General features: G+C 39.3%; 1 protein-coding gene across 1 annotated transcript in view; it reads left to right on the plus strand.

The window, feature by feature from the left end:
* CTSW (cathepsin W) overlaps positions 1-15,668 on the plus strand; it is a 133,283-nt gene that overhangs the window by 18,513 nt on the left and 99,102 nt on the right. Inside the window, exon 3 of the mRNA XM_082269650.1 lies at positions 8,120-8,233. Within this exon, the coding sequence (XP_082125776.1) occupies positions 8,120-8,233 (114 nt within the window). The remainder of the gene's footprint in view (positions 1-8,119; positions 8,234-15,668) is intronic.

A 15,668-nucleotide genomic window follows, 5' to 3' on the forward strand; every position in this document is an offset into this window, starting at 1 on the left:
GGCTCCACCTCTCCCTCTTTCTTCTTCCCTCCTATCCAGGAAGGCCACGTCAATTGAGGGAAGACTTTTCCCTCATCCAAGATGGCTGCTGCATCCTTGTAGCGCATCATGCATGCGCCGGGGTCTCTAGGCCCCAAAAACATGGCCGCCGGAGACTACCGCGCATGCGTGGAGGAGCGGGATCGCAAAAAAGTAGACCTGAAAGACCCGGCAGTAGCCACAAGGACACTGTAAGGGGCATACACAGGAACACAGACGACATGCGGTCCCAGCTGCTGGATCCGGATTTCACAGCTGCTGGATCCAGACTTCACAGCAGGCATGCCACAAGAGGAATACTGTCTCTGAATAGAGAACACCTCGGCCCCAGAAGACCACCAGAAGGCACTCCCCACCTTGTTGGTGCATTTAGAAGCCTAAGATGTGGGACTGCGTCTGGGAAAGGCTGAACCCAGACGGACTCCGACGTAGTCGGCAGGTAAGAGCTTAACCTGAGTGGAACGGTCTGTAGGTGTTGATCTTTGAGGACAAAAAGGAGAATGGGGGAGGTTGCTCTCAGTCCGACTTTTATAGAGTTAAACAGGTCCTGTGGGTGGATATAGGAGTGGAGCTATATCATAAGTATGCCATGTTGGCATCAGGAAAATCAACCAAAAATGCCTAGTTGTGAATGGAGCCTGAATTAAAAAAAAATATTTTCACCTCTTGAAGAAATTTCTGATTCTTTCAATTCTTTCTTTTCATGCTTCTACAAAGACAAAAAAAAAAAAAACAATTAAGATCAAACTCAACCAAAGAAATTGGGTAGAAATACCATCTTTATTATTATTATTATAATACAGGATTTATATAGTGCCAACTGTTTGTGCAGTGCTTTACAATGTAGAGGGGGGACAGTATAATTACAGTACAATGCAGAAGGGACAGGAGGGCTTTTACATTCAATCCTAAAAGGTACCATGTGCTCAAACTTATACAGTATATAAAAAAAAAAACTACAGGACTTTCAAGGTATCAATATATAACAAGGTTTCATAAAATAAACAATTTTTATTCAGTTCAGTAAAAAGTTACATTAAAAAATATTACTATGGTCATGTTGCTGAAAATGTACAAACCAGATTCCGAAAAAGTTGGGACACTGTACAGATTGTTAATAAAAACAGAATGCAATGATGTGGAAGTTTCAAATTTCAATATTTTATTCAGAATACAACATAGATGACATATCAAATGTATAATTTTAAGGGAAAAATAAGTTGATTTTAAATTTCATGGCATCAACACATCTCAAAAAAGTTGGGACAAGGCCATGTTTACCACTGTGGCATCCCCTCTTCTTTTTATAACAGTCTGCAAACGTCTGGGGACTGAGGAGACAAGTTGCTCAAGTTTAGGAATAGGAATGTTGTCCCATTCTTGTCTAATACAGGCTTCTAGTTGCTCAACTGTCTTAGGTCTTCTTTGTCGCATCTTCCTCTTTATGATGTGCCAAATGTTTTCTATGGGTGAAAGATCTGGACTGCAGGCTGGCCATTTCAGTACCCGGATCCTTCCTCTACACAGCCATGATGTTGTAATTGATGCAGCATGTGGTCTGGCATTGTCATGTTGGAAAATGCAAGGTCTTCCCTGAAAGAGACGATGTCTGGATGGGAGCATATGTTGTTCTAGAACTTGGATATACCTTTCAGCATTGATGGTCCCTTTCCGGATGTGTAAGCTGCCCATGTCACACACACTCATGCAACCCCATACCATCAGAGATGCAGGCTTCTGAACTGAGCGCTGATAACAACTTGGGTTGTCCTTGTCCTCTTTAGTAGGGATGACATGGCGTTCTAGTTTTCCAAAAAGAACTTCAAATTTTGATTTGTCTCACCGCAGAACAGTTCTCCACTTTGCCACAGTCCATTTTAAACTAGCCTTGGCCCAGAGAAAACGCCTGCGCTTCTGGATCATGTTTAGATATGGCTTCTTTTTTGGCCTATAGAGTTTTAGCGGGAACAGCGAATGGCACGGTGTATTGTGTTCACCGACAATGTTTTCTAGAAGTATTCCTGAGCCCATGTTGTGATTTCCATTACAGTAGCATTCCTGTATGTGATGCAGTGCCGTCTAGAGCCCAAAGATCACGGGCATCCAGTATGGTTTTCTGGCCTTGACCCTTACGCACAGAGATTGTTCCAGATTCTCTGAATCTTTGGATGATATTATGCACTGTAGATGATGATAATTTCAAACTCTTTGCAATTTTTCTCTGAAAAACTCCTTTCTGATATTGCTCCACTATTTTTCGCCGCAGCATTGGGGGAATTGGTGATCCTTTGCCCATCTTGACTTCTGAGAGACATTGCCACTCTGAGAGGCTCTTTTTATACCCAATCATGTTGCCAATTGACCTAATAAGTTGCAAATTGGTCCTCCAGCTGTTCCTTTTATGTACATTTAACTTTTCCAGCCTCCTATTGCTACCTGTCCCAACTTATTTGGAATGTGTAGCTCTCATGAAATCCAAAATGAGCCAATATTTGGCATGCCATTTCAAAATGTCTCACTTTCAACATTTGATATGTTATCTATATTATATTGTAAATAAAATATAAGTTTATGAGATTTGTAAATTAGTCCATTTCTTTTTTACTCACAATTTGTACAGTGTCCCAGCCTCCCAACTTTTTTGGAATCGGGTTTGTATATAACAATCTTAGTACATATACCTCAGATACCCCAAATAAATAAAGATGGACATGAACCACATTAGATGTTCCATTGTTGCAGGAAAAATAACTGTGGGGTTGTGGAATTTCAATGCGTTTCTTGGGCATCAACCCCTTCTTCAGGAAGTTCTTATCTGTATTATAGATCATAATAAATGTATAATCTCCATTGCCACATAAATAATAAAGTTTTTCATGTGAACATCATAAAGACATACCGTGTACACAGCAAAATGTTCATACACATAAGTTAAAGTAAAACTATAGGCAACATTTTTTTTAAATTTTGGATAGAGCAAGGGAGGATCAGATTTATTTTGCCATCTGTGTCCCATTGCAGAGATTTCCCTTCACTTCCTGTCCCATAGCCAAACAGGAAGTTAGAGGAAATCCCTTCAAATTAAGAAAATTCCTTGGGGGACCCCCAGGTCAGCAAAACGAATGTCTCCATTGGAGGATTTCTTTTTCTCTATTTCTTTTCTTGGAACAACCCAAAATTTGGGATTTTTTTTTCCTTTCACTTTCAATGATAATGGTAAACAGAACAAATAGAGAGGGTGATCTCCCTAACAGGGACACAAACAGAAATATAAACCTGACAGGTATTCTCATCCCTCTCCACTCCAGCCAAAACTAAAAAAAAAAGTTTTGCCTTTAGTCATACTTAGAAAAAAAAGAGAAGACATCTCCAGGTCCTGATATCCAAACTTTGAACCTTTAAGGTGGGAACTTAATGCAGATTGATGGGGGGCAAGCGAGTTCTAAATGGGGGGGGTTAAAATATGGAACCCCCTTAAAATAACAGGTGAACCTAGATATATGCCTCCTTCACATGAATGATTATGGGGTATATAGCATTCCTAGTTACTCATTTAACAAAAAAATTAGGTAATAGGTAAGCACACAACACATTTGCAAAGTCCTTTAGTAACCCCTTCATGATGGAGGGTAAAACTAATCCTAACGTCTGTACACAATTTTGCAACTTGTGTTAGTAAAACTGTATATAACATCGCAGCTACCTAGTGCAACCAGGTGGACTATACTTTGTTTTTCTGGCATTGGTGTTCCGGCACTACGGTGTGGCTATTATTTTAATTGTAAAGCTATAGACTGCTGCAAGAATAAAGGGTGTAATGTCCCTTAAAAATGCTGTTTGTGAAACCCAGCACTGTCTTACAACAAAATGTTCCCCTTTGCAATCATATTTTATCATTGCACGTGCATAACATGCCCCAATCCGTGGAATATGCACTAGCACTTATTTCTCTGGTCATATGAAACCCCTCCATACTTATAAAATAGTGTATGTACGTAAACAGTTGTTAGATATCGATTGTTGGTTTTTGTGCCTACGTACCCCTTTTCCTTCCCAATTGCATCAACATACATTGCACTCATGTCCATGCGTGACTCCAAATTGTGTACTCATGTCCATGTTCGCAACTCTATAGGCACAAATAGGGGAATTACTTTTAGATGGTATGATCTATGCACACCCTGTCAATTCTACTCTGTCTGTTAATGTTGCATTCATGTTCATGCGTGATCATGCCTGACACTGGTGGGTAGATTCGGCTTCCAAGCAAGATCTTTGTTCTATCCTATTCACAGGTGGGACATTGTTTGGTAAAATATTGGAGGATGCGATCCACCGATGACTGGGGAGAAATCTGGCCTTCTTCCCCAGGATCAGAGATGACGGATGCAGTCCTTTCAATCAAATAGGAAAAGTCAGGATCAATTCAATGATGCTAGATCTTACTGCATAGGAAGAGAAGTCCACCCAATCCTCCAAGACAGCAGCTAAGTCTTTCTGAAGGTTTGCCCATACGGAGTTAGCCTGCAGCAGCAAGGCTTGCTCTCTTTGGCGAGGTTTGGATGGAAAGGATTAGGGATGAGTGATTACTGAAGGTAGTTTACAGGGGGCTTCGCCTTCAAATTTGAAAACACGCCTTCAGTACATTTCTTTGTTTCAACAAAGATCCCTAGGTCTTCAAAGAAGGCAAAACTAGATCTTTACATAAGAGTTGCTAAGATAGCAGGCCATGACTCCTCTTTCAAGGTTAGAGAAAGGGAAAAGCATGTATTTCCGTCTATTTCTCGTGCGGAAAGCATCGGGCAAGTGGCGGCCTGTTTTGGACCTCAAGTACCTGAATTCATTCCTCAAGCAGCAATCATTTCGCATTGAGTGTCTCAAGACCATAACTGATGTGATTCAGAGAAATGACTGGATGATATCCATAAATCTAGAAAATGCTTATTTCCATATTCCAATGGCAAAGAATCATCAGCAATATCCAAGGTTCCACTTCAAAGGCAGCCACTTTCAGTTTAGGTGCCTACCGTTTGGCCTCTGTTCAGCCCCAAGAACCTTTTCAAAAGTTCTAGTAACAGTTGTTGCCTACCTGTGGGAAAGCACATTGGTATATACCATTGTATGCACAATGTCCTTGTCCTGGCCCAGTCAAAGAAGCTACTCATGCAACACCGAGATCAAGTGCTGTGCACCCTGGCAGAATTCGGTTGGATGGGGAACTCAGAAAAAAGCCAGCTCATTCCTTCTCAGAACCTTACATACCTGGGTATGGCCTTCAACGCGGTTTGCTCCAGGATTTACCTTCCAGAGGACAAGATCGATCGAGTTTGTTCAGAATCCATGAAGATTATACAGTATATCTTTATTCCTGATAATGGTGCATCAAGGGATGAGTTTTTACCAAGACCTGACAGCAGGTATCGCTGCGATCCCTTGGGCACAATGGCACGCAAAGAGGTTTTAGTTCTGCCTGTTAAGTGGCATCAAGGCCCCTTGATTTAGAAGTTGCCGATTCCTTGCTTCAGCTGCGAAGACCTTCTATGTTGGACCAAGAGGAGCAGTCTCTCTCCGGGCAGGCCCTTTATCCCTGGAAGAAAACAACAAGAGAAGGGCGCACCGACCTTGTGCATTACCACTTAAAAGTTAATAAGAATCAAAGAAGGGTAGCGTACAATATACTCACAAACGTAGCATATGAACAAGCATATAGGAAATGGGCACCGCTCGCTTCCAGGACACTTCTCTACTGCTGGATAGCGTGATGGCGTCCTCAAAACCTGATGTGGCTTACGTGTTTCGAGGGAGGACCCTCTTCCTCAGAGCCAAAATCGCCAGGTTTTGAGGACGCCATCAAGCTATCCAGCAGTAGAGAAGTGTCCTGGAAGCGAGCGGTGCCCATTTCCTATATGCTTGTTCATATGCTACGTTTTTGAGTATATGGTACGCTACCCTTCTTTGATTCTAATAAACTTTTAAGTGGTAATGCACAAGGTCGGTGCGCCCTTCTCTTGTTGTTTTCTTGTAGTGCCTTTTGGATACCCTTGGTCCTGATGGGGGCAGCAAGACCACTTCATTTGTGTCATAAAACCACCTAGAACATTCACCTTCTGCATACCACTCGAGCGCAGGAGAGATATTGTTGCCTTTAACTCTGGAGACTGGATGACGATTATGTCAGATGCCAGTCTCCATGGTTGGGGGGATCATTGTCTAGATTTGAGAGCTTCCATTTCTGCCATGTTCCTCCAATCTCCTGGAACTGAGAGTGGCCAGGGAAGCATGGACATTTTTGCCCATCATTCGGGGCATGAGGGTCAGACTTCTGATGGATAATGTGTTGGCAGACAATGTGTTGGCAGTATCATACATATTGAGGCAAGAGGGCACAAAGAGTTTGCAGCTTCTCCAGGTCACAACTGAGATTTTTGTGTTAGCGGAAGCCAATTTATAGGACCTTTCTGCATCGTGTCTACCGGGTCCTCAGAACTCTCTGGTGGATCAGTTGAGCAGGTTTTCACTCCAAAAGAAATGGATCCTGAATCCAAAGTATTTTATTGAAAGTGTTCACTCAGTAGGAAGTACCCAGTATACGGTAGATTTGATTGCAACGCCATTCAAATGCCAGGTACCTCTATTTTTCTCCCGCTACTTCTTTTCATAAGTTCTAGCCCTGGATGCCCTCTCTCAGAGTTGGAACTTCAGGCAGGTCTACCTGTTTCCCCCAGCGGCTCCAATTTTCAAATCCTTGATCAAGATAATGGAGGAAGAAGTGTTTGTTATCATGATTGTTCCCTTCTGGCCGAGGAGGCCATGGTTTGCCATTCTATCAGGCTGCCTCAAGCCTGAGATTAACTCCTTTTTAACAACCAAGTCACCCCAACCCAGCCCGTCTGGTTTTTACTGTGGAATTTGAAAGAACCAAACTTCCAGGTCTGAATTTCTGTGAGTCATTAATGTCCACCCTCCTGTCGGCTGGTTTGTATCAAGATAACTTATTATAGAATAACTTGAATTAAACGTGTTTAACGTGAATTTGCCTTTCGCTTCCCCATGGTGCCTAATGTGCTGGACTTTATACAAACTGGGCTGGACATGGGGTGTGGCCACAACACCCTTAAGGTTCAGGTGTCAGCACTTTCGGCTCTTACAGATTCATTGTGGTCTAAGAAATTTCTGGCGATCCGATTTCTCAAAGCAGTAATCAAGATTCGCCCTCCTATACGTCCTTTCTTCTACTGCCATTAGTTTTGAGATGATTGTTGAAGACACTCTTCTTCCCAGATTTGAATAGTCCATTATGGTATCTCACTCTGAAGACAGTATTGCTCACGGTCATAGTCTTAGCAAGGCGGCTCTTCGACATCGCAGCATTCTGCTGCAAAGAGCCATACTGTACTTTCCTTCCAGATAGGGAGGGCCTTAACACCACGCTGAGTTTTCTACCCAAGGTTTCAATGGAATTACATTTTAATTGGTAATCAGTCTTTCCATTCTTTCCACCTTCTGTCTGGAGGGATTAGACCTTAAATTGATACTTCAAACGTACTTAGCAAGGACTGAATCACTCCGGAGGACTGATGCTCTCTTTGTATTTACACAAGGTCCCAGAATGGGCACAGTGGCCCCTTGAGAGACATTTCTACCATTCCTACATTGATAGCGAAGACAATCTGGGCAGCCTACTCCATGCAAGGCCTCCCCACCCACACCCCCCCCCCCACTCAGGAGACCCGGGGGCACTCCACAAGGATGGTTTTGTCCTCCTGGGCAGCTTGGTCCAAGGTGTGGGATGTTGTGGTCTGTAAGGCGGTGAGCTGGAGTTCTCCAAATACCTTAATTAAACACTATAAACTGGATGTGAGGTCATCTCAATATAACCTAATAGGAGCTTCAGTTTTGTCCTCAGCTTTGTCATATTATTAAATATTTTTCTTGTAGCAGCACCTGGTCTTTCAGTGTTTTTTCTTGGCCCTCCCTGGGGTTGCATTTTCTGTCAGTAGAATAGCCTGGATTATCCATATGTTCAAGTATGTCTAACCACATACTAACCAACTCCAGCTTGTGATTTTCTTTATCACAGAATTCTCGTACCGCCTATCTGTATTTTCCAAGAACATGGAGGAGGCAGCTCGTTTACAGAGAGATGAGATGGGAACAGCAGAGTATGGTGTGACCAAATTTAGTGATCTCACAGGTAAGCATGCGAGTACTATCCACTGCATAGAGATAAATGCTCAATAATTTCAGGGTACTGTAGAAGACTGGAGTGATGGTGCTTTCTTCTTTACGGACATATATTTCCCTCCCCTCACCTAGACACCTTTCTTGTAAAGAACACTAAGGGCATATAGACATTTCCACCAGTAAACCTTTTTTGTAGAGTAATGGTCTTTTGTTCATTTCAGTATCAGTAACATCACCAACTAACAGTTCAGGACTCCGACTGTATAGGGCCGCTTTAATTGTTGTGCCCTAAAGGGGCAGAAACATGATTGGGGATATTCTTCTCATTGATGTATAAAAAAAAGACCATTATTCAACAAGAAAGGTTTACCTGTGGAAATGTCTATATGCCCTTAGTGTTCTTTCACACTGGCGGAAATACTTACCACCTTTTGAACCTGTCACCTGTGTAATATTTAATGTGTATAAGATACAAATACCAGTTACTGCATGAAAATTCATTTCATTTGATGGTTTCCTGTTAATTCTATTTTTTATTACATTTTGTTGTGACTATGCTAATGGTTTCTGTATGTATCTTAAATAGTCTGTGTGGAACAGTGCGTCGGGGAAGGTTTACCACATAAGTGAAAATGTTTTTAAGCTGTAGCTGTAGCACCACCCATTCACATACAGTTGCCTTAAAGTAGCTGTAAACCGCTGGACATTTTTTTTTGTTCTTACTCTGTGTTACCCAGAAGATATGAGATGTAATTTACCTCAGACAATATTCGGGTTAAATGAGAGTTCTTTGACCATGAGTGAAAGTTTCAAAACAGCAATATTAGTTTTATTGGTATATAGCCTGAAAGACTAAATTAATTTACAACAATCTATCAATAGTACATACAAAAATGGAAAATATTCCTAGTTTAACTGAACAAATATAGAGTATGATACTCATATACAAACACAGCACTACCAGCACAAGGAGGACAAGCAATGTATACCTTAAAAGTCTATAGTTACCCTTCCTATCGGAGTTCCATAATGCAAGAGGAAGTTCCTCTCCCTTTACCTTCACTCTTATAGATCAATATCGCATAGACTTGTATAGGGCTATTCTGATTGGTTCAGCTATCCTGCCCTGTTTCTCCCTCTGGGCGTATCTCGTTCAGGATTGGACAACTTCCTCCTCGCCTAGTTTAGCATAATTCAGCCCCTTGCTAACCCCTCCTCTCTGTTGGAGGGAGAATTTAATTATACCTGTTGGTTTGCATTGGAATTGAAAATTAAGATATGCAAGGTTAATCTCCGGTGCACATTGTCCAACCCTACAACAGATAGTCCATCTTCATTGCATATCTAAAGGGACAGTCTTTGAAGTAGAGGGCGAGATAAAGGAATGACCTGTCATGGACGATTATCAATTATTTTCTGGCCCGTAATGTCTGGCTAACAGGAACTTAAGTACACTATGGTACTATTCTGCATATCAGTTTGTTTTCTAGTGCAAATAGCAGGGCTGGCATTTCAAAAAGACTTGTTAATCAAGTTACTATTGCCTGCAGACTGAAGTCACACAACTTCGTATAATTGATAATCATATATCAACTAAATGTAAAATCAAAACTCAATATCTCGTACATATATATATTTAAACCCATCTATATACAGTCACTAATGGAGATTTATACATAACTCCTCATCGGCAACACAGTAATGGAGATTACACATAAACTCAAAAGGCAACAGATGCCCGCTTGGGGCCTGCAGAAAGCAAAGGCCCCACATAAAATAATGGTTTAGGTGTAATCTCCTTTTGAGTTTTTGTCAGTGCTATCTGAAATAAAACTAGTTGAGAAAAAAAAAAACTCAATAAACTCTCCGTCTCTACAGCCCACATTCCTGGATCTCCGTATCAGCAGTTCATTACTTGTTCTGGATGTAATAACTCCATAAAAAAAAGAATAATAAGAGACCAAACTACAAAAAAAAAATGAGGATCTTAGTTCTCAATAGTCCAATAATAATAGTACGAAAGTCCATAATGCAAATCTAGTCCTGTTGCTCTTGCTTCTGGGACAGCCTTCCATGGGGATTCCAACTGGATACAGCGTATTCCGCAACAGACTTTGGACCAGCTTTCCTGGCTTTCTGTGATTATACTTTATTAATGTGGACACAGGTAGGGAAAGAAACACGTGTACTTTTAAGACATATGCATTCAAATTACTGCTTATCTTGTAATTCTGAGTAGTAAGGACCTTTGTTTAGTCTTGCTATAGATTTACTGCAACATAATAATGAGACCCTCTCCTATTGAAATGTTTAACAATTTGAATAGTTGACCCTTCAGCCAGGTGCTTCTAGATTTTCATCACCCCCTTTATTCATCCATTGTCATATGCCTGCAGATAACTCTGCCATGCCTTCTGCTGGTTACCACTGTGTTGTGTGTGACCTTTCAAGTCTACAGGGGGGTTTGGTTGCTATCCACGACTCACCACTGACTCCGTTTACTGAAACTGTGTTCAGTTATCCAAACCCTGATGGGCTAACCTTGACTGGTGCCACACAATTGTGCACGTAGTTTCGTCCTTTGCTACCGTATGTAGCTACTGTAGGAGTCATGCCTTTTGCAGGCTGTGAGACAGAGGTCATTCCTTTAGTAGGCTCCGAACAGAGTAGGCAGTGTCAACCAAGCAGACAAAATAACGTAATGTCAGAATGCGGAGAAGTGTGATGTCCCCAGTTACTCGTGGCTTCAGGAATAACTAAACTAAATTAAATTAAATTTAAGTACAATTGTACTATACCAGGCCAGCTATTTGCCAATCACTATGAGTCTCACAAGTCCCAGTATATCTATATGATATTCAAGGTTGCTCTTTGAACTTAATCATGGCACCCAAAAAAAAGAATTGACCAATGATTTTAACTTGGAGAGAAAAAAAAAAACACTGACCACATATCTGGGCTGTAGAGCGGACTATGTGTAACATGTAAAAAACAAACAATTGTTGAATGACTGTTGCCAAAACCTGGTGTTATTGTTACTATTGCCATAGTTGGTAATAGCTAAATGACAAGAGGAAGCTTCAATCAATGTATATAAAGCAATTATTCAATGGTGGAAGGGATACAAAACTGTTGGGAATTGGCCCATACACAAAATGCTCTATGGGAGCTTTAATATTCTATACCAATATTTTTAAATGTTCTCACTATAATGTTCCCCATACTCCCCTCTTTTTTTTTTTTTTAGCAAAACCAAACTTGGGAATCACCCCAAATTTAAGGTGATAAAGAAAAGAAAAAGATAAAAATAAGAAAAAAAAATAAAAAAATAATAATAAAAAAATAAAGATTAAAAATTAAAAAAATTTAAATTAAGATTAATAAAAAAAAAAAAAAGTACAGATTTGGTGCTGGCTCAACATTACATTTGCCCTACACCTTTCTCTTTTTAAAGAGAATTGAAGCTGTATGTTAGTTAAAAAAAAATCAAAATGCTTGCAAACTTTGCAGCTATCCAAAAGACACTCTCTGTATGGTAGGTATTACCATACCAATTGGTCCTCTTTTAACACGACTGTGTAAGTCAGACTTTGAGCAAAAAAAAAAAAAACATACAGAGAGAAACTCTAGTTAATGAAAGAGACAAAACACAACTGTGTAAGTCAGGCTTTGAACAAAAAAAAAAAAAACATACAGAGAGAAACTCTGGTTAATGAAAGAGACAAAAAAATTATTTTAGAATTTAGGTAGGCCTGACTGTAATTACTCCAATTCAGAGGCTTCTCCTTAAAGCAAGCATAAAAAACCATGCTATACGGTCCCCTGTGTTATTTTTTTCCCTAAAGTATATTGCCATGTCTGGGACATATCTGCCTTGTCCACCAATGTTTGTTTGTGCATTGTTCCTAAAATACAAGACTAAGAAATGATTAATAACACCTCACTCAACCTCTCTGAGAGGTTCCTAATGTACTAAAATAGTAGTGGATGCTTGGAACAGACTTCCAGCAGAGGTAATGAGTCAGTCTCGACAGTACATTCATTTAAAAAAAACAATGTTAAGACAAACCCACATACCTACACTCTGTTGATAAAAGGACATGCGACAATTTGGAAGAGAACAAAAAACAAAACACAACATACTGAATCCATAAGATGCCATAAGGTACAAAATGATGTGTTATGTAGTTTCTGAGTATCAGAGTGAATGAAACTTCACTCCGAGCCCCAGGAAAAGACAAAGGAGAAACAAAAAAATTCCTACAGTTACTGCATGTTATAATGATTGAGATCTCCTATCTGTGCGCAGGTTATTTTTTTTGAAAATTTAAAAACCTTTTGGTACCAGTACTGAGCTCATTATAAAATAAAATTATAAGTTAAAAGCATTAGCGTTATTGTGATCACAATTCTTATTAATGGCCATTGACCCATGGTATGTTCAGACCCCTGGGAAAAAAAAAATGTTTGTTTACCCATAGACAGTTCATACATATCCATTACATCACACAGACACACCCATTCATTGAGATTGAATCCAATACGTTATGGATAGGTAAAACGCATGTATTTATTAATGTATTGTTATGGGTTTCCTGCAACAGGAGACTAAGAGAGTAGAGAAAAGAACCATAAATTAAGAAATAAACATGGAAAAAAACTTAAATGTAATTTAACTATGGCATAAAACAACACAGACCCAGCTAGTCTGTTGTTTTGCCAGATTTTAACTTTTCTGAAAGAAAGAGAAACAAAAAAAAAAATAAAACAATGAAACCCGAGTACCTAGCCTAGAATACATTACCTTTGTTAGGTGTGTGTTTTTAGGTATATATATACACATCTATATACGCACACCTGCTTTATATGTAAGTATTTTTTTTATGAGTTCACTGAACCTATAAAATATAAACTTATAGATGAAAGTTAGTAATCTAGCCATTTTCCATAAAACATACTGAAATCAAACCATACAACATTCTAGACCACCGAAATAGGCATTATATTCTCTGTTTCCCTATTCCTGTTTGGGATCTTCCCACTGTGCAAATTCCTCCTTCCTTATCTTTCAAATTCAAGGATTCAATAAATGTTTTTTTAAAAGTGTGGAATTCTCTGACAAAATCATCTCTTTCCACTTTTAGTTGTTGAATTTCATACCGTAAAAACTCATTCTCGGCGTGAATAGTTGAGGAAGGAATGCCTGATCTGATCTTTTCATATTTAGTACTTCTAGGCCAAGTTCCCCAGTGTGGTGAATACACTTCAACGTCCCACCTCTGGGTTCTATATTAATTGGGTGTCACTATCTCTTCACCAGGAGACAAACAAAAATTGGCAATGTGGCCAAATAATCCACATGTGTAGCATTTTATCTGTTGTAAAGTTTTAAAGCATCTCTTAACCACTGGTGTAGTTATAGACTGTGAACACTCGATGCCTAAAACTGGATTACGGTAGCAACTCTTTCTGGCAGTGTACCAGATAGTGGGGCACTCTCAGAAGAGCTCACCCCTTCAAATGAGTTGCTCAATCTAGCACAAGTTCCAGATGAGGATAATTTTCTGTTGCCTCTAGGAATATCCAAACCAGTTGCATTGCAATCCCTGGTATGGGGAAATTGTACTAGCTGCTCCTGACATGAAGGTGCAGACAACCATTTAAATGGCTATGTGCTAGCTGGTCAACCTCTCCCAGGCCTTTATTGTTGTCTATGGTTGTTTGCTGGTGGCTAACATTAGAATTTGTTATAGCAACTTGTAAGTTACTAATGGTATTTTTGGCTAATTCCAGATCCTCTTTTAAGGATGTATTTTGCAACATTAAATGTGTGTAGTTCTTGGCCAAACTGTGCTACTGTAACACCACAGATGTTTAAAACTAGAATATGCAACGGGGTGGAGACACAAAAATTAAGATAACAATAGTATCTTCTTGGCTAGGCTGAATCTCCTCCCAAAACACAATAGACCAGGTAGACAAATACAAACAATAGCGAGTTCACCAGAAACAATAGAGTGGACAAGCCTCTAGGTCAGTGATGGCGAACCTTGGCACCCCAGATGTTTTGGAACTACATTTCCCATCATGCTCATGCACTCTGCAGTGTAGTTGAGCATCATGGGAAATGTATTTCCAAAACATCTGGGGTGCCAAGGTTCTCCATCACTGCTCTAGGTAGACAATAGAAGGGTAAACAATGTGGTGTTTATACCAATGGACTACCCCCAATTCCATTTATACTAAGTGGAGAGAACAAAAAAAATCTACAAACACACAAAAAAAATTTTGGCTTCAAAACTTTAAGCAGCATGCACTGCCATATAAAAATAAAAAAAAAAGCAATAGTCTAAACCACATACGAAGTACAGTATACTCAGTGTGACTGATTTAGAAAATATTAAATCAATTGTACAGTTCAGATAATATTTATCTGATCCACATTTACATACCTCTAGAACCTTTGATCATTTAACTAAAACATCAGAACCTATCTTCTTGCAAGTTACTGCTCTAAATTTCCACTTTGACCAAAAGGGAAATATTACAACTTGTACATTCCTCAAAACTCTCTGTGACTTAGTTTTAATACAATGCCTCTAGCGGACACAGAATCTAACGCCCAACCAAGATTTGTTGAACTTTTCCAACAAAGAACACAAAAAGAAAACAAGCTTATCAAGTTATTCTTTTGAGTCTTTAAAAACAAACAGAGAAAAAAAAAAAAAATTAAAATAAAAAAAAAAAAAAAAACAAGACTTGTTGAACCTTTTTAAACACAGAATACAAAAAGAAAACAAGCTTATCAAGTTATTCTTTTGAGTCTTTAAAAACAAAAAGAAAAAAAAGTAAATTGTAAAATTTTCCAACCAACAATACAAATGACACTTTTTCAGTGTCTTTCAAATAAAACACATGTGTAGTCACCCTCAAGCAACCTCAAGACATGAGGCTTGATAAGCACAACAGCAACAAAAAAAGCAAAGAATAATTTTCCCGCTCAGTATATCCTCTCCCTTTACATTTACCGGTTTTGAAAGGGTTCATCCAACATACTATGTAACAATAATTACGGGATATATTTAAAAAAAAACTCTGTGGTGTATCCTCCCTCTTTCTTTAGAGTTCTTCTAATACCCACTAAAAACAAATTTTTATTGTTTTTCCTAGATTAAATTGCTGTGGCCTTCAAACTACCGGTAAACTGTAACAGTTTTAACCCAACCCAATAACTGTAATTTGTATAACACAAATCTCGGTATTGCTGTATTAAATACTCTAAGTCTGGTCAACGCTTCATGATCGCCAATTATGTTACCCAGAAGATATGAGATGTAATTTACCTCAGACAATATTCGGGTTAAATGAGAGTTCTTTGACCATGAGTGAAAGTTTCAAAACAGCAATATTAGTTTTATTGGTATATAGCCTGAAAGCCTAAATTA

Source organism: Pelophylax lessonae (assembly GCF_965119305.1).
Source record: "Pelophylax lessonae genome assembly, chromosome: 10".
NCBI classification, from domain to species: domain Eukaryota; kingdom Metazoa; phylum Chordata; class Amphibia; order Anura; family Ranidae; genus Pelophylax; species Pelophylax lessonae.